The sequence below is a fragment of the Eublepharis macularius genome, chromosome 2 (assembly GCF_028583425.1).
Source record: "Eublepharis macularius isolate TG4126 chromosome 2, MPM_Emac_v1.0, whole genome shotgun sequence".
Lineage (NCBI taxonomy): Eukaryota > Metazoa > Chordata > Lepidosauria > Squamata > Eublepharidae > Eublepharis > Eublepharis macularius.
Genome location: NC_072791.1, coordinates 26,095,011 through 26,114,069, shown reverse-complemented (window position 1 = coordinate 26,114,069; position 19,059 = coordinate 26,095,011). Strand labels below are relative to the sequence as shown.

The window sequence follows — 19,059 nt, the reverse complement described above, 5'->3', positions numbered from 1 at the left end:
ACTTTGACATGGCCAACTTTCTCTCCATTGCATCCCAAATGAATGGGCTTTTAAGTATTAAGAGGGGCAAAAATACTGCTGCTTACCCTCCACCCAACACTCCCTTGAAGCATTTGTCCCAAGCTGAGATTTTAAAATCAGTTTGTGGCAATTCATTGTGTGTTTATGGCTATGGAAAAATAATGAAAAGTAGCAGACACAAATTAATCAAGTTTTACTTTTAATAATTTTTCTTAGTCAAAAGTGTAGCTTTGAAAATCTCTAGCTATTTGTGAAAATCTGAAAAAAAGTTGAGGAGCAACCTCAATTTGAATAACGTGGTTTAAAGCTGTGGGCTGGTGGATCCATTTCCAACCTCTTCAATGCCATCCAAAGTGTTGGAAATAAAAAGTGCCATTAAAAAAAAATCAGCATTTTAAAAATTAAGTGGAGCGTGTACCATAGTTATGCACTTTGATTCAGGAGGGGGAAAAAAAAAAGAAAACACTGACAAGCTCTTGTACAGTAAACAAAACCAGAAAGTAAACCAAAATACTTAGAAACCACTGTAATTAGAATTCTTATCAACATTTGAAATCTAATAACAATAAGGTTGCCACCTTACCTTTTTTTGGGAATGGAATTTCTGGCTCTACACAAGCTAGTAATCTCTCCCCTCTTTTGGTGTACTTTTCCCTGCTTACACAAAATACTCAGAATCAGGGCCTTGCCCCTTCCTTTGGTAAGATGCAGAAAACAAACTTTACATTTCAAAAGTTAGAGTACACAGAATGGAATGACAGCTAATAAAGCTGACTTCTTCTCCAGGCATAAAAAACGCCCTTCCCCAAGTAAAGAGCTGTAAAATCATCCGAAGTCCTCTCTCTTCCTTTTTTCACCCTAATCCACCCCCAAAAGCAAGATGGCAATCTTAAAAGAAAAAGGGATGCTAAATCTTTTAAATAACTTAAAAATCTTTGTTTATTACAAAGCAGCAACCCCCCCCCCCCAAAAAAAACCATTTTCTTCTGCAGAAAGAAATGTTAGGAAACACACCAATGTAAATCACTGTTTGAAAGTAGGGGAGAAACACCTGCTAGTTTTCAATTCCACAATGAAGTTAAATCTATTTTAGGGCTACTCTTTAACCTCATCAGTACTGTCTGAAGAAGATTCTTTGGCATCTTCAGTCTCTCTGTTGCCTTCCTCTCGATTTAGATTTTCATTTTCCAATTTGGTCCCATTAAGCAAAGCGCTGTCACCATTCACAAATCCGTTCTCTGCAACTTCTACACCAATCGTCTCTTCAATCTTTAGGTCCTCTTGTTCCTCTGTTTCCTCCTCTAAGTTTCTCAAGACAATTGGGAGCCTCGAGTCTGCTACCGTGTTCTCTAGCAAGGCAATATTACTTTCTTCATACTTGGGAAGGAGAGCTCCTTCTGACATTTGTTTGCTGTAGTACTCTCTGTTGGCAGCTGCACTTTTTACTGCCTTCTCCAAAATTTCTTTCTCGCCTAAACGCAATTTAATAGCCATTGTTGCATGACAGGTAAGATCATGTGTTTCCAAAAAGGATTTATCGTCCTAAAGGGCAGAGAGGAGGGTGGGGGGAGGGAAAAAAATTAAATTTGATCAAAATCTAGGCATGGATTTGGCTTAAAGTTGTACTCCTGTAAACAATATCTATGCTGCTAGCTTTATTCTTGACTGACATCCATTAACATGGTACTTTACAGGCTACTACCTCAAGACAGTTTAAAATGTGACAGATGGGAGACACAGGAAAGGTAGGAACAGAAAATAAAAGAGCAGCAAATGAATGAAAGCGAGCAAATTCAGTTACATTATATACTTAGGACTTGTTGAAGAATGTCAGGAATAAAAATGGGAGCACAGAGTTAAGGTGAGTTACTCCACTGAATAAAGAGGATTTTGAAGAAAGATGGCACCACCTCAGTTTTCTGGAAGGAATTTCCAGGCATAAGAGGAAATGGGCAGTCCAATTAAATTGAACAAGTAACACTTAAATGAGACTTTCATTATTTACTTCATTTACACGCCTCCTCTCTCTCTTCAATGAGAGCCCAAAGTGATTTACATCGTTCTTTCCTCCATTTTATCCTCAGAGCCTGGTGAGGCAGGGGCAATATGAGTGTGACTGACTCAATGCCACCCAGAAAGCTTCCACGGCAGAGTCAGGCTTGGAAAATGAGTCTTCCGGATCATACTCTGACATTCTAACCCCCACACCACACTGGCTCTCACAGAACCTTTTACAGAACCTTGGAGAATCCGTGAGGTTCAAACCTTCATGGAAGAGGGGGGGGCACCATCTCTTTTTAAAAAATCAAGAAACACTGCAAAGCCATTTTATTTGCTAGGGCACAGAGTGCAGGCATATTTTTGAGGGAGGGGTCATCTGGTGTTTTAAAATGTGATATTTTTAATTGTGATTTGTAAACCACCTTGAGCCACAAGGAAAGGCAGGATACAAATATTTTAATAGAACAAATAGAAAAAGCTATCTCCTCCAATTCCTCATTCCACAACAGCTGCTCACATTGTACAACTGCCCACTTTTGGAATGCCCAAGTTTCAAGATAAAAGTGATCAAGAAGAAGAAATACTCATAAGTCCCATGTTCATTCGATCAATGCCCATGTCTTACATGGATCCATTTTCAGAATCAAAGGTTTAAAAACTTAACAGCAAAGAAGAAGTGTTAACTTCATTAAATATTTCTCAGAGAAAGAAGGTACCTCTTCAGGGAGGGAATATTTTTAATAGATAACATTCATTACTGCTAGCAGAAGGATTAGACCAAGCAAGCTGTGAAAGAGCATGCTCGTAGAAGCCTTACAGCAATGGTGGTCTTGTAGGTTTTCAACAGAAGAGATGCCCTGGCTTCAAGGAATGTCCAAAGTTTCACCTCATTGTCCCAGCTCACAGGAAATTCAGAATTTCCAAGGGTGAAGATTCTGTCAATTGCATGTTCCCCTATCAAATGTTCTTTTAGCTCATCTGCAGGAAAGAAAGAGAGTTCAGCAATCTTGCTAAATATTCTAGCCAAAGCAAAGAAAACTTCACCGTAACAGGATGTTGCACAGCAAGTTCTTTTCACATTTTCTCTTTCAGAGCCAAAGTTCCTAATCATACAACTATACACTTTGGTCACTAATCCAGAAAGCAGGACCAGTTATTGCTCTACCAATCTTGTACCAACAAGGTAAACACATGGCCTGAAATTGGCTTAATGAGGAGCAAGTAACTCACAAGTTCAAAGCAACTTAGGATCAAACTCCACATCACATGTAGCATGAAATCCCCACAGGGATGAGCTCCCCATGGGAACCACAGCCTTCCCCCACCCCCTTTGCTATTTTCCTGATGTTCAATCCCACAATGGGAAAAATAGAATCCTCCTGGGTTGTATCAGACTAGGAAAACAGCATGGGGAGAAAGATGAAGCCCTCCTCTCCAACATCAGAGTCCCAATCCAAACAAAGCCTCTGCAGCACTTCAGAACTGAGGGAACTCAGAGCTGCCGGATGATTGACCTTGGGCCAGTCATACTCTCTCAGCCTGATCTACCTCACAGTGTTGATGTGAGAATAAAATGAAGAATAGGAGAATGACATAAGCCACTGTGGGTCTCCACTGGGGAGAAATGTGGGGGTAAAGTCACCATGATGATCACATTATACATAATGTGTAGTTTAGGCATCTTTCCCAGGTAAGTGTGCAAAGGGCTTCAGGCTAAGACAGCTTCACCCTTTAACAGAAATACTTCATCATGTTCACTTTTCACTCTACCACTCTCCCCAATGTAGCACCTCCAGATCTTTGGGGAACAAGGAAGGAAGGCAAACTACATAAAATTTGTAAATTGCTTTTCTTAACCAAGAAGGGAAACCTTCATCAAGCGAAAGACAGCTCTTTTTTGACAATAATGTTGGATGGGCTGAAAAAAAATTGTGGGCCAGTTAACTCACTGGAGTTATTTGCAAGGCCGAACTTTACCCCCACTCCCTTCATTTAATTTCACAATTCTGACTTTCACACAACAAAACAGATACGATTCTTCTTAATATTCTAGGCTGTTGGTTTTTTTACCTTCAGTCATACAGAATACTCTAAGGAAAGCCAGAAGCTGGGCAGAGATTGGAGGTTCAGTCGAATGCAAGGCAAATACACTGGATCTAACAAAAAAGCGAATGAGAAGTCAGTCTATGGTATCTTGAAAATTATTCTAACTTGAAATCCCTTAACCTACAGCATACTCAGCTATTCTTGTACACTGATAGACAGAGGTCAATTCCCTTTCTGAATGTACAACAGAAGGTGCACCACAGCCTGTTCGATATAGAAGTTGAATAATTTCATGTACAAAAGTCTCAAATCTCAAGTCTAAACTTCAACGTATAAACAATGGTATACTAATTACTACTAACTAATGAAATTATGACTAATGAAAAAGTCATTAATTTTACTTAAAAATGTATATCCTGCACTGGCAAGCCAATGCATGTGTGAATGCATATAAAATAATAATTCAAAAAGATTTTAAAAATGCCCAGAAAAATAAATAAGTCTCCACCTGGTGCCAAAAGCTTAACAAGGTCAGCACCAGGCAGACAGATGACAGGAGCATATTCCAGAATTGGGACACCGTAACAGAAAAGCCCCCCCCCCCAATTATTTTTCACCTCAGCTTTGTTAATGGAGGGAGACAGAGCAGGGCCTCAGAGGAAGATTTTAACTGATGGGCTAATGTGCATGGAAATTAGGTGGCGTTTAAGATATCCCTATTCCAAGCTATTTAGGGCTTTTAAAGATAATAAACAGCGTTATGATGAGGAGTCGTGACTGAACGGTAGAGCATCTGCATTACATGCAGAAGGTCCCAGATTCAAGCCACAGCGTGTCCACTTAAAAGGATCAAGTAGTAAGTGATGCAAAAGACTTCTGCCCGAAATGCTGGACAGCTGCTGCCAGAGTAAGCGATACTGACCTTGACACATCAAGGGTCTGATTTAGTATAAGGCAGCGTAATGAGTACGAATTGGGCTCAGAAGTGAATATGCAGCCAGTGCAGTTGTCCTAGACAGACATGATATAATCTTTCTCATTAGCGCCAATCAGCAACCTGGCTGGTGCATCTTGCACTAATTAAAGCCTCAGGACTGCTTCAAAGGCATTCCCCATGTAGACCATGTTGCAGTAATCTAACCTAGACGTGATCATCACAGCATGGGGAACAACAGCCAGAGCTTGCTTTTCACGCGCAGAAATCCTATTTTAAGCTACTAAAATGGTAAAAAAATAACTAAAATGACTAATACACTACTGTCCATTTAAAAAACAGAGTTCAAAAACTGTTAACAATGGATTTGAATATATGGATAAAAATGAAGGCTAGAAGCAAGGACAGGTCACAAACAGACCACAACAGCAGTTTTATGGTGAATGGACAAGTAAAAATAGCCAAATGATTCACTCTTTTACCTCCAAGAGATAAAGAATTCTGAACTTGTTGGTAAATATGTTACATTGTAATAATTTACTGTAAATATACATGAAGGAAATATTAACTGTACCTACATTACTAAAGAACAGCTATGCTACAATGTTCTACTGGACCTTAAGAGCTTGAAATATTTTAAGATAAAAGCCATGTCTTTCCATTTGACTTACGTTGGGATGCCAGCACGAGCTAAGACCTCTGCCTTCATAGCATACAGCCTGTCACTTTTACTCACTCCAAGCTTTATTTTCACTCTGTCATGCGAATTATTATCAAAGAAAAACCCACTGTGGATCACAAATTCAGCATTTGACCGGGTGCCATAAAAAATGTAAATCTAGGAGGATGAAAAGAGAAGTGAAGGGACAGAAAAATAGCTTAAGATGAACTCTTAGAATGACACAAATTGCATATTAGACAAAAAAAAAACCCAACACTATAGTTTTGCAGAACAATGTCTGTAAGAGTACCATCTTTAAATGATGTACAATACAAACTTTGATCAGTATTTCTGAGTAAGAACAATTCCTTGGTGTTAAAGTATCAGTATTTAATGGACTTCTGATGTGGTAAGAGTACAGAGGACTCCATTCGTGTACTCCTGGAGTTCCTCCCTAGCTGCCTGTAGAACTGCATGCAGCATAAGAACGCATCATTCTGGGACATTATAATTCATGCATGTCTGCAGCCTTTTTTCAAACCCAAGTACTGTGAGCTAAACTGGAGCTTTCCTGCAAGTGGCTTTCCCTCACCGCTCTCTTCTGCGCCGTTTGATGAACTGGAGCCCATACCTCCCAGTTCCAAGTAAAGTTTTATGGCTCAAACAGAAACCGATGTATTCCTTTAATACTCTGACCAAGACAGAAAGGGACTGCTGCTGCAATTAGTTCTGAACAAAGAGAACGTTCTGACCCTTTGTGAATAGCTGGTGTACATATGGTCTCAAGAGTTGGTTAGTCTTAAAAGGCACTACTGGACTCTTTTCTATTTTGCTACTACAGACTAACACAGCTAACTCCTCTGGATCTATGGTCTCAAAAAGTTACTATGATCATGCTACTATGCCTCAATCCAAAATAAATATAGCGGGTCACTATATTCTGCACAGGTTCCCCCTGAATAAGTTGTGTTTACTTTTTAAAAAGCTACCTACAGTATCAGCGTTGAGCTCCTTTTTCTTTGCCCTGCTGTCTAAGACCACTGAGGTACAACCACCAGGCAGCGAGACAATGGTATTCACTTTCTTTGGTGATACTCTCTGCATGAGGGTGCTCCATTCACCCCCTACTTATGAGGGCATTAGAATAGGCAGGGTGTAGATAAGCAAAAACTACTCATGTGTAAATACATGTGTGGGTAGACAAAGCACAAATTCAGAGGTAGCAGAGCCCATTAAAAGGTGATGGATGAGAGTAGCAGTTACATTGAAGAGGATTCTTTTCAGATGAAAAAGGAAAGATCCTTTCCTTTCTCACTCTAGTGAGAAGAGGCATGTTCTGATCCTCTCAGGGAAAGATGAAAAGAAGGCAGCGGCTGGGCTCCTGCTACTAGCCAACTTCTTCCTCCTCTTGAGAGTGTGTGGAGAGTTGTGTACCCCAAAGTGCACTACAGACAGGTTTGTTGGGTCTGAGGGAACAATCTCAGCCAAGAAAGTAACAGAATAAGGATGAATAAGGAGAAGGACGTTCAGTGAATCGTAGCATACATGGGAGGAGAAGCCTCACTGGTAGTTAGAGTGTAAAGAAATATGTTGCATTATTAAGCAGAATGTGAAGGAACTCTGTCCCAATCTTTTGCACTCTCCCAACCGGCTCAGGTGGGTCCAGACTCCAGATTAACTGAACCAGGGTGTCCCACAGACTCAACTTCTACCTTGTGAAGTGGGACTCCTGACACATGACCTGCATCCTACACTACCAGCCCTAGGTCCTAGCAGTGGATACTTGGTGCCTGGATTTTTGCATGGAGGGGTTCCCCATGTAGGTCTCAAAGTGAACTATTTTGTAAAACTCTTTTGAGGACAAAGATTCATTTCTCTTCTGCTATCCAAGAGTTAAGGGGTCAACATATAGGCTTGGACAACACAAGTATTGTATAGGGGAGCTGAATGCTGGAGACAGATACTAGTGCAGTTTAAGAGAAGCTGTGCACCCCTTGGAGAACGTGGTCCGTCTGGCAGCTGAATTGGTTACTGACGACCTTTTTATTTTCTGGACAGGCAAGTGGTAAGCAGTCAGACAGGAGATGAATGACAACTAAGTCAAACGTAATGTCAAACGGGAAGATTCCTAACAAATGATGATGCTCAGGTCGGATCCTTTAAGCCATCTCACCAAAGATACATATACTTTCCTACCACTCCCACTATCATTCACAGAATAAATTGGTCAAATGACTCATGGCAAAAGTGTAAGGCACACTACAGAAGGGAGCAGACCATTCTTCTTCCTCTGCATTGACAAATGCAGTTTATGTTAGCACTCAGAGCGCTATTCCCCCCCCCCCCCCAAAGTTCACAGCCCAGATCAACGCGTTTTAAAAAAATCTTTGTAAGGAAAGTCTCACAGGAACATTTCTAGTACAAGCTGGCAGTACTCATTAAGCTAAATTAAAATTGTTTGCATTTTTGTATTTACACGTGGCCAAACAACTCTGTGAAACCTCTTTTCTTCAGGGCATTTAAACACACAATACAATATCATCACGAAAGCATCTAAAGATTACCTGTTCTCCAGCCTTAAAATCTTGGAGTGCTACACATTCACAACGATCATCTTCTAAGTTATAACCAGTAGTGATCTGGCCAAGGAAGAGAAAAAGAGATTCAACTGAAAGTTCACCTTATTTTCATGAATCTGCTTTGTGAAAAAAGGTTAGCATTAACTCAATATATTGCAGAGGCCAGCTTCTCCTTTAAAGGTTACAGAAATGATCTGAAATGAGAAACTTTAAAGGCCAACTTACTGCTGCTTTCTTCATCAAGGAACAGGTGTTACCAAGCCTCCCTCCTTAAAGCTCCCCTTCCCCATGACCAAATCAGGCAGCAGTGAATGGAGCTTGCTTTCCATTCTTGCTTGCTCACCCGCCGCAAGTGGGTGCACCATCCCGCACAAATGGAAAAAATATCCCTTCCCTCTACCCCGACCCCCCAACATCATCTCCTTAGCCCCCACCTATTTACTCAGGGAAGACAGCCACAAATGGAGGTAAGCAAGCATCAGTGGTTGCAGCCCAGACAGGCATCTTGCTGAGAGTTACTGGGTAAGGCAAGAGGAAAGTTAGCCTGCCACAAAGCGTTCTTTGGTTGCCATCTGACAGAACTGGATCGAGGCAGAGAGCAGTGTGATTACACATGTTCCCTCATTACGAGGGTAATCAGCCCTATTTTATGGACAGTAAAATCTCAGCATTATAGATTGGGAAGGAAGAAAACTACTTGAGATAAGGGGGAAGTGCTGAAAGATACTCTCTCAGACTACTACTGATGGTCCTGAGCTAACCCTGTTGAGTTTACAGTCGCTCCCGTGAGGCACTCCACAGCAATGCACTAGGTTCTGTGTCATACACTTCAACTCTCAGTGCATTTTTTCATTTCTTTAAATCAAAAGTAGGAGTACAGAACTGTGAGTCTTTGGGGGATACTCTCTTCAGAGGACTCCAATTTACTTGCAAATAATCCTTTATCTGAAGATTGTGTAATTATTCGTAGATGCTGAAGGAATTTTACTGTGGGAAGAGTCACAAGGGAAAGGACTTACCCCCTTAACCTTAACCATATTTCTTTTTAAAAATCATAAAGACTAAAAAAGGCTCATATTAACATGGAAGTGGCCCTCATAGCCTTAACATGATTTTCATAAAGTTGGAAGATTCTTCAGTCACATGCAACATACTGTTACTGAGAGCATGGGAAAGGATATTATTCAGACACGGGTTCCACCTAAATATGGAAGCTCAAAAACATATAACCCAATCACTGAGGCACTGTAGCCTGCATTTTAAGCGTTTTAAGGTTAAGCTTTGAAATACAGAATTTGGGAGGCTAGCTTTGGGGCATGTGTACCTTTGCCTGTTTGCTACATATTTTGAGAAAGTGTATTTCATTCCTGTATTTCCCACATTGATGTTTAAAGACATTGGTGAGGTTCATGTTTTCTGTAGGAAGCTTGATTCATTTTAGGAGCAACATTAGGAGCAACATTTAGCGTTTCACTTTTACACAGTGTAGGATCTTTTTAAAAATGTGCTGTTGCTGGGCTGCTGTCTTTGCCAGCAACAAGGATAGGTATTCCATGGTGCCCTGTGAAGCTGATATCTCACTGCTGTTGCCTGGGAGACCATGTTAGAATTTTAAAGTTCAATTAACCTGTTCTCTCCCCTCACACACACCCCACTCCATGCCCGCATGGACTGTTTTCCTCCATTTTTGAGTACCTGGGAGATCAAGCCTGCTAGCATGGGAGACCCTAAGCACCTAAGCATGGGAGACCCTAAGGAGCAGTGCCCAGAACTAAAGGGCCAGATCTAGCAGAACGGGGGCTGGAAGAGAAGAGAGACAGGTAGTGTGGGAAAATTGCACAGTGAGGTGCTTTTGAAAAATGAGCAATTCCAAAGAATTAATGGACAGTTCTGATTGTAAATATGGATCTTCCATTTCCTGAAATTCATAACTACATTTCTCAATGTTTATTAATAAACTCCAGAGAAACATTCCCATCTACATTAAGGTAAAGCTACAACTAACTAATAACCAAGAACAGACTAATGTGCCAAGTAGGATAAAAGAGAAATTCAAGGAGCAACATTTTATTTATCCTCAGCTTAATGTTAAAATGTCCATTACATGTTACAATACAATACTGGCCTGGTTATCAGCTATCAATTCTTTCCACATGTCATTTATTTACAAAATTTCCATCCCACGTGTCTGCCCTCACAGGGCCACCAAGGCCCAGTTAAGCGGTCTATGACTGAGATAATAAGAATAAGCCAGATTTTTTAACCGTTGTCTTCCAGTCAAGCAGGTGAGCTTCAGGGCGTTCTTTGCCAACTGGTGAGTCTAGATGGTGACCAGGGCAAAAGATCACAGGTTGCCCCACAGTCTGCTGGGATCAAACAGGAGAACAGCCATAGCAGCTTCTTTATGCCATCTGTGATCTCTGCACTAAGCTCAAACTGACCTAGTCTGCAAAGAGCTTCCTGCACACGACAGGCCATTTCAGACCGACGCCATGCTTTGGGCCAGCCAATTCTCCCCCCCCCGCCCCCATCCCCTACTTGTCCACGAACTGTGTGGACAGAGTTCTTTGCTCATTTTGTATCCCTGTTCAGAGTATTTCTAAAGAACCAAGAAGGCTGGCAGTATTTTTAGTCCTCGTTGTGTCTCATTTTAGAATTGTGTTTTTTTTTTAAAGAATTTTTTATTGGATGGGTTTACAAACATAAACATAAAAATCGTTATCATTATCCACCCCACTGCATTTTCCCCATCCTTCCCCCCCCCCCTTTTTCTGGTGACTCCCAGCAGTTTTCCATACCCAATTTAATCTAAAAAGTGTATCATATAAATTCTTAAAATCTATAATGTATATCTATATTATACATACTAATCACATCTCTTTACTTATCTTAACTATCTACACTAACTATATTGCTTATCTTAGTTAAAAATATAAAAATTATATAAGTAATAATAGGTATATATACTAACTAAAAAAAACCTACATATATATATGTAACATACTATTCCTTACATACCAATTAACTATTCATTTTAGAATTGTTTACATGGAGTATATGGTTTGATACACTGCATTTTATAAATGCTCAGTTTTTATTCTGAATGTGACCTACAATGGAGTCTTGAAGAAAACAGACTGATATTTAAGACACCACCACTATATTCTAATCAACAAAGAGGAAGGGAGGAAGAAAATTTATATTAAACCCAATAGAAAAACTGTAAGAATATTTGGCACACAAGTACACATTATATGTAGACAATATTAAGTTATTATAACAGAAGTATACTATAGGGAATTAAATTGCAACTTGCAAGCAGTATACTTTATTGCAATTCCACACTTTATTGCAAGCTCCTGCTCTTCTGCCAGCGTTAAATTCAAAGTGATCAATGAATTAAAGGAATGCATTGAACGTGTCTGTTATCATCTACGGTCTGAAAGGACAAACTTTAGGGGATTTTCAAACTTCTGAACAAAGAAAACCCACTCTGCTTTTATAATAACTTGGATGCAAGCCACCTAACTGATGATTAACACATTTAAAAATGATAAATATTTCAGAATTTATACCATGTCACTGAACTCTGCAATTTAACACACAGAGACATCCCACCCCATCTCACTAGAATCCTTTTCTTGGGTCTGTTTCGCAGAACTCAACAGCAATGAAAAAGACCAGACCCCTGCCACTTCAGAATAAACAATGGTGACGTTTGTGTTTATGGAATCAAGTGATCCCCCCCAAGCTGAGAGAGGGCTAGGAAGGCCGATTTCCCCAGTAAAACAGAAAGCATGTTGCTTGTGTCCTTCAGGTACATTCTTTAAGCACACCAGCTGAAAAAGAAGGTGGACTTGTTATAAAAGTCTAAGCTACGAGTTCCTGTCCCTCCAAAGCTTAAAATTGTTTTACTGGAGTCTTGTGTTTGTCCTGAGCTGGGTGATGTTCCCTGGTCTCTGACCGCTGCAGTATCCAATCTGACTGTCAAATCACAATGCTGCTAAGGAGTAACAATGAGAAATGCATGAAGACAGGATTCTTGACAGAGTTCTAAGAGCCAGGATGATTTAATTAGTAGTGTCAGAAGCAAGAAAAAGCAGGAGGGACAGAGTTCCAACTAAAACCAAAAGAGCCTTTTATTATTTAGCTTGTGGAAGAAAAAAAAAGGCCCGAAGGGTACAGCAAGAATAGAGATGCATTATAGCTGACTGACTGGAGAAACATCTCTGCACCATTTCAGCAGTCTTCAGGGTAGGCAATGCCTCCAACCTTCCAGTTTTCAGGAATCAAGGCAGGATTTTGTCAGCCGCCAACATGAAAAAGCAAGGCCAAAAGGGTGTTCCTACACTTGCTTATTTGTTTATTAAAATATTTTTATCCCACCTTTCCTTGTGGCTCATGGCAGCTTACACATCACAGTAAAAAGTTACAATTTCAAACCAATAGAATAAAACCTTAGATACTGCCCCCCTCCCAATGCCTGCACTCTATACCCCATTAAAAGCTTTGGTGAATAAAATGGACTCACAAGCATTGATAACATGATCCAGTGAGAGCTACCCGAGAGCTGCTGCAGTACAATGGTTCAATGAGAGAGTCAGCAAGTCCTCCTTAGTTTGAATATCACCCCAGCCACAAACTACTAGACAGTCTTAGGCTAGCTACCATCTCCCAGCTACCTGCACTCTAACCTGTGTATCATACAGGGATAACCCCAGACCACTCTACAGAACTAGAGCACTGCCCAAGTGCTTTCAATGCTTCAAAGTGCTACATTCAAGCTAATACCGTTACTTCTGACTAAGCAATCAAGATTGCGAGGCAACAATATAGAAATCATTATTTCTGTAAATATTGTTCTCACCTCTGCAGAAACATTTTTATTCAAAGACTGGTAGAAAGCAGCACAATTCTTGGAAGACAGCTCTTACCTAGACTGCAATATTTACATATATTTTTGTACAGAAAAAACCCTAACTTGATTTAGATATGAAGGTATTACAACCAGATACATTTTATATTTTTAATGAACATTCCAACCATCAGAGTTAAATGAGAGAAAATGGACTCATTCAAGTTTCAGTCAGTCTCACAGAGAACATTATTAGCGTCTGAACTGTGCAGAATTACTGACGTTATGAGGAAATATAAGGGTAGCAGCAACTTCCTTACACTTCCAGTGGTGATCCATTTTATGAGTTCATTATTTTTTTTAAGAATTCAATTTATTTTTATTTTTCTCATTCCAATATAGTTTTCTTAACCAAAAAACTACCCCTTGTAACAACCAGAAAATTTGGCAGCAATAAGAATTTGTAATAGAAAAATGGCGAAGAGGAAAAGGAGTGAAGGTGCCAGGGAAGGAAAAAATGATAGGAAGTGGCGGGGAGAGGCAACAAGTGGGGTGGAGGGTTGCAACAGGCACCAGGGTCGACCCTACAGTGGCAAGGCCCAGGCAGTCACCACCGTCTTGGACATCCTTACACTGTTCCACCAGTAGTACCACAGGCGGGGCAACGCAGGCACATCAATACTGGGACCTCTGCAAGTGGCTGACCATCTCAAAGCACTTCTGGTTGATGCAACCGCCATGGATTCCTTCCTTGCCCATCACAAGGACTATTATCTTGCTGGTCATGGCTGCTATGATATTGAAAGTGGGGGCACCGCCCGTGCCGTTCGTCCACAGGTCCATGCTGCACTCTCTGTCCGAGTACAAGCTATCCCCAGTGTCAGCCCATTCTGCCCCCCCCGTGTCAGCCCATTCACAAAAAGGATGCTCCAGTCCTTTCCCACCAGCACATTCACCTCTGTAGGCATGAAGTTGGTGAAGGTCTTGCCTGGGGCAGCAGCCCAGATGGAGGGCATGTCCTTGTAGCCCACAATGGCGGTATCCTGGCAGGTTACGTTGGCCATCAGGCTGTCAATGTAGCAATTCCAGCAGCTCATGGCTGTTGGGGCTGAGCTGGGTGGGCGGGCCGGGCAAGGGGTCCAGGGTGGCGAGTGGCTCTGCCCCGCAGAGTCTGTGAGCGCTGCGTGGCAGCGATGGCACCTCCCTGCTGCTTCCTTGGCACGTGCCACGAGCGTCTCCCCATTTTATGAGTCCAGAGCAGGATCACTATGTTTAATAAACTTTTGTTTTTACTGTGATCTGACACCTTAAAAGATGATGGCAGGATAATTACTTCTTTGTTTGCAGCTAATAATATTTTGTATGGTTCACACATTTCTTGACTAAAGGGTCCAAGCAATGGCGTAATTTTGATTTGCATGGAAAGTGCCAAACAAAGTTTTTCTGACTCATAGGAAACACATTTGCCAAAAAAGAAACTACCTTGCTATGCACAATGGGACGGAGAAACAGAGTTCACACCCATCAAACTTAAAGCTTCTTTCAAGAGTGGCTCACATAACAGCAATCTATGGTTTGGCTATTATGGTTGAACTAAGCCACAGCCTTGGACTTTTAATATTACAGAAAATTAATATTGCATAACATTTACACCTTTTACTGAAGCAATAAGAACACAGAAACATCAATTCAAGATTGAAATGGACAAGTGAGATTTCTGTAATGCTCAGCCTCTTAATGACGAAAGATGTTTCGAACTACAGTGTGCTGGATCCTATACTTCCTTGCTGCTGCGTACAAGGAGCCTTCTGTTGGAAGTAGAGGTTCCAGTGATGCAAGAGGCATGAGGAGCAATTTTGACCACTTTCTCCTTCTCACAGTACCTGTTTACTGTAGCTTTCAGGTCACACAAGTCCTCCCAGTCCTGCTATCACCAGCACTCAGAGGAAGCTGCTGGGAGAAGGGGACAGTTGGAAAGATTCACTTCTGCCAGAGTCTTCTACTGACACTGCATAGGATCCAACTCAATCTGTCTTTCAGAGTCCACTGTGACAAAAACCTTTATCAAGCTTCCAAACTTGACAGAGAGAATTGTGCATTTTATTCTTACTGACCTAGTTGAAGAGTTCTATATGTTCAAGATACCAATGATAAAGGAACAGTCCTTATTTCAGAAGGCCCAGTCTCAGTCAGCATTAGAAGTATCCCCCTCTGTATCAAAGGCAAGACATTTCCCAGCAAAAGACCCCCAAATGCAGACAACATTTAAGATATTAGTTTGTTTGAACCAATACAGCACTCAGTTCTATAAGGTCTATGAGGCAAATTAAACATTTTGGAGTAAATAAGACACAGTTTTTATCCACAGAGGGATCCCCTGAACAAAGTCACTGAAAAAGAATGTCCTTACCAGCCCGTTGGTGTGATTACACATATCCCATAAAGGAATCAGAGCTAAGGTAACCCGGGAACCATCCTCAGCAGGAATCTGGTTTTGTCGTGTCATGACGGATGATACTGCCCATCTACAAGCAACAAATATGCTATTCAGTGGATTTAATAGAAAAACTCACAAATTACAGAGCTTACAATTCTTCCCATCATTCTACCAGTGGCAGAAAACATTCAGACCTTCATTAATTGTACGCTGCTGGCAACCAAAATTATACGTTATTATTAAACAACTGCAGTATCCTAATTTTTGAAAATTACTTTGACACACTAAAGGCAAATGGAGCAGTGTATTTTTCCAGATTTATTTTGGCCAATGCGCAGGCTCAGCATGGCAACTTTATACCACCATTAAAGCAGCCAGAAAACAAAACAGTGTCACAGAGTAAATTCAGACATGTAAAAACTTGTATTAAAACTTGTATTAATTTCTTCTTGCAAGCAGGAATATATTTTGCTATGTTCTAGAATATCAAACAGTAACTGCTGGACAGTTAATTAAACAGGAAAATTGGGAAGAAGTGTATTATGACCATGCCATTTAGAAACAGCCATAAAAGTAATGGCAGTTGGCTAACTTAAGAACTTTGAAACTAAAATCTAGATAGCTCAATCAATTATACTCTACAGCTCAAAGAACTGTACTCTACAGTCTTTAAATGTTGTGACTGGACAAGAGATTCATGATTAATAACTCGATTATTTTACTGAAAAGCATTTGAAATCTTAATAACCTGTTTTCTATATAAAAAGGGTAACCAACCTGTAATCATCATAAGTGAAAGAATCCTTTAATGGCAGTTTGCTGGCATTGGGATGGGTCTGAGAAAGAGGATGCAGAGGAGGAGAGGTGAAAAGGGAAAAAAACATGAAACAAAACAGAAATCAGTCAGCAGAATTTCATTATTTAGCTGCCTAACAGATCCTAACAAGAGCCAAATGAAGCAGGAGGCGTCCAGCCGCGCTACAGAGGGATCATCATGCTATTATGCTCTCATACATCACTGTCAACTTAATTTGTTGTGCCCAGCAGCCGCCATAAATCTGTTTCTTCATATTTCAAAGACTGGAACCCACAGACAACACATTCACTCTCTCACACTCTATGGCTCAAAAAAAGAATTTAAGGTGGACCTCCATCTCCACACCAGACATGAAAACTGGACTGGGAAGAGATGTGGTCTGTTGCATCTCCTCTCCTCCTATTTTAATTTTCTCTTAGCAACACTAATTTACAATTATATTTTAAGTCCCATTTCCTTGCAAAAGACTTCTATTTTTACTCACAGGTTGCACACACTTCAGAAGCCACAACAGATGAAAATCTTGAAGCAGTTATGGTAACATGCACAGGTTGTTACCTGGGCTGTGTCACATTTCTAATCGAATAAAACTAATGAGGCAATTGGATTCTTTTCCTTAAAATGCTGTTCAGACTACACGTCTGAAGAGAGGGCAAGAAAAGTGACCTTAATTATGAGGAAATAAGAATGATTTAGAAGAAGACATAATTAAGGCGGACTTGCTCCTTGTTCCCAATCAAATGACTTAAAGCTCTTCCAAGCCTGCCTCGTTTCATATACCCGTAAATACAGCTATGCCTAACTTGAAAATAATCATTTAAAAAAACTTTTAAAAATTTAGCCTCTTGAGATTGAGAGCCATTAACAGTATCATTTTAATATTCAATTTCAATTACATTTGAATAGGCAGGTTTCAGTAAGTGATCAAACGAATGGTTATTTCTAATGATACAAATGAGTTGTGCTTGGATGTATCTTTGCAGCAACACTGTTAATGCAAGGAGCTCTGTGTCGTGTGTCTTTTTTTTTTTTTTACTCTTGATGCATTAGCATCACAAGTGCATGGTAATTTATCATCTCTCACAGTAATGTACTTGCTGGCACTGTGTGCAGGACAGTAGGGGATGAGGTAAAAGTGGCTCAAACCGTAAATCAATTAGAAAACAAAAGCTTGGGCTCAGTGCACAATTTTAGGCAAATTATATATTACAAAAGGTTGCCAGTTGGGTGTTATGTCCCAGGTGTCTGCTCGCTCCAACCCCTTCAACTAACCCTGTGAATGGACTAGTGCTGAAAACTGTTGTCATAAGTCAGCTATTTGGTTTATATGCAAAATTTCAATTCAGATTACTTTACTCTAGTTGGTTATTTTAAACCAACCCCAACCACATACACATAAAAAGTAAGCTGTGTTAATATGTTCAGGAAATTTTATAAACACTGTCTCTGTAACAAAGTACTTCAAAAGCAGCAATTTAGAGGAAATGTTCATCAATAGACACACAGCAAATGTCCAAACCTTTGTCCAAAACGAGGATCAGCAAAGGATACCCAAGTAATTCTATTTCTGCTGTATAAACAAATCATTATTAATGGAAAGTAACAGCAGAACTGAAAAGCTAAACTTTGGGCAGGGTAAACTTTCTACATCCGTATAAATGAGTGAAAATTTACTTTTCCAATGAACAATTTTTCATTCTTGTTTAATTTGAATGCTTATATATTTTCTTTAACCAATTCTTAGAAAACCAGATACTCCAACAGACAAGTTTTTTAAAAGACCTATACACATCATGAAACAAACTTGCACAACAGCAAACTCTGTTACTATATTTAATTTTTGTATAACAATTCAACCTGAGTAAAAAGAACTCTTTGCACTAAATTCATATGGGAAGGTAAAGCTGTCGCAGAAACAAATGGCTAGCATGGCTCTGACGCCACCTACTGGCCCTAGCAGAGAATGCATTTACAACCAAGAAACAAAATTAGAAGTCTTGTCTAAAGGGCATGCATGCACTTTTTTTTCCCAAGGTGGCGCTTGAAATCATTTGAGTACTTCATTCCTTTGCCAGACTGAACACAGATTTTTTTTCTCCCGGAGAATATGCAACTTGATCAACAACAGCATTGATGTACTGCTTTTCTGATAACTGGCCAAAATGCTTTATCAAAACTTAAGGTTTTAAAATATATTAAAATCATAATACAGGCAAGGATAACAGCCTTTTAAAAAGAAATACCTAACTGCCCCAAATCAATAGTGAACTTTAGCTACCAGAGAACTTAACATCACAGACTTTTTTAAAAGAGTTCCTTTGGATGACTATTTCACAGGACAAACAATTGAAAAGGTCCCATTCTGAACCCTACTGAATCTCCCTTTTAGGGCAGAGGCAACATGGTACAGTGTCATTGTACAGCCTAAGGAAGCTGGAAGATTTCTAATCAGTGGTAATATGCCCCATGCTATTTTGGGTCCAGACCATAATCTTCATTAATAGCATCACGTGCATCTCAATTCCAACTGCAAGCTTAAGACCCATGTTCAATGGAAGCATTTCCCTCATTTAAAGCCAGCAATTTTAACACTGAAAACACCCTGCGTCCACTACTTTACATTTAAAAGATTCCTAATACCAATTACATTACTTATTTTCATTCAAGCAGATTACTTACTAAATTAAAGATTTATTTTACTGACAAAA

General features: G+C 40.0%; 1 protein-coding gene and 1 pseudogene across 5 annotated transcripts in view; both read right to left on the bottom strand.

Annotated features, from left to right (window-relative positions):
- Nucleotides 1-203: 203 nt before the first annotated feature.
- The window catches only part of SETD3 (SET domain containing 3, actin histidine methyltransferase), a 49,580-nt gene continuing 30,724 nt past the window's right edge, over nucleotides 204-19,059 (bottom strand). For all 5 annotated transcript variants that reach the window (XM_054970956.1, XM_054970953.1, XM_054970952.1 and 2 more), the window contains 7 exons: nucleotides 16,312-16,370; nucleotides 15,508-15,622; nucleotides 8,228-8,302; nucleotides 5,674-5,840; nucleotides 4,093-4,178; nucleotides 2,840-3,000; nucleotides 204-1,563 (listed from right to left, as the gene is read on the bottom strand). In XM_054970956.1, coding sequence (XP_054826931.1) covers nucleotides 1,117-1,563; nucleotides 2,840-3,000; nucleotides 4,093-4,178; nucleotides 5,674-5,840; nucleotides 8,228-8,302; nucleotides 15,508-15,622; nucleotides 16,312-16,370 — 1,110 coding nt within the window. In that variant the 3' untranslated portion in view covers nucleotides 204-1,116. The remainder of the gene's footprint in view (nucleotides 1,564-2,839; nucleotides 3,001-4,092; nucleotides 4,179-5,673; nucleotides 5,841-8,227; nucleotides 8,303-15,507; nucleotides 15,623-16,311; nucleotides 16,371-19,059) is intronic.
- On the bottom strand, nucleotides 13,606-14,323 carry LOC129324011 (profilin-1-like; annotated as a pseudogene).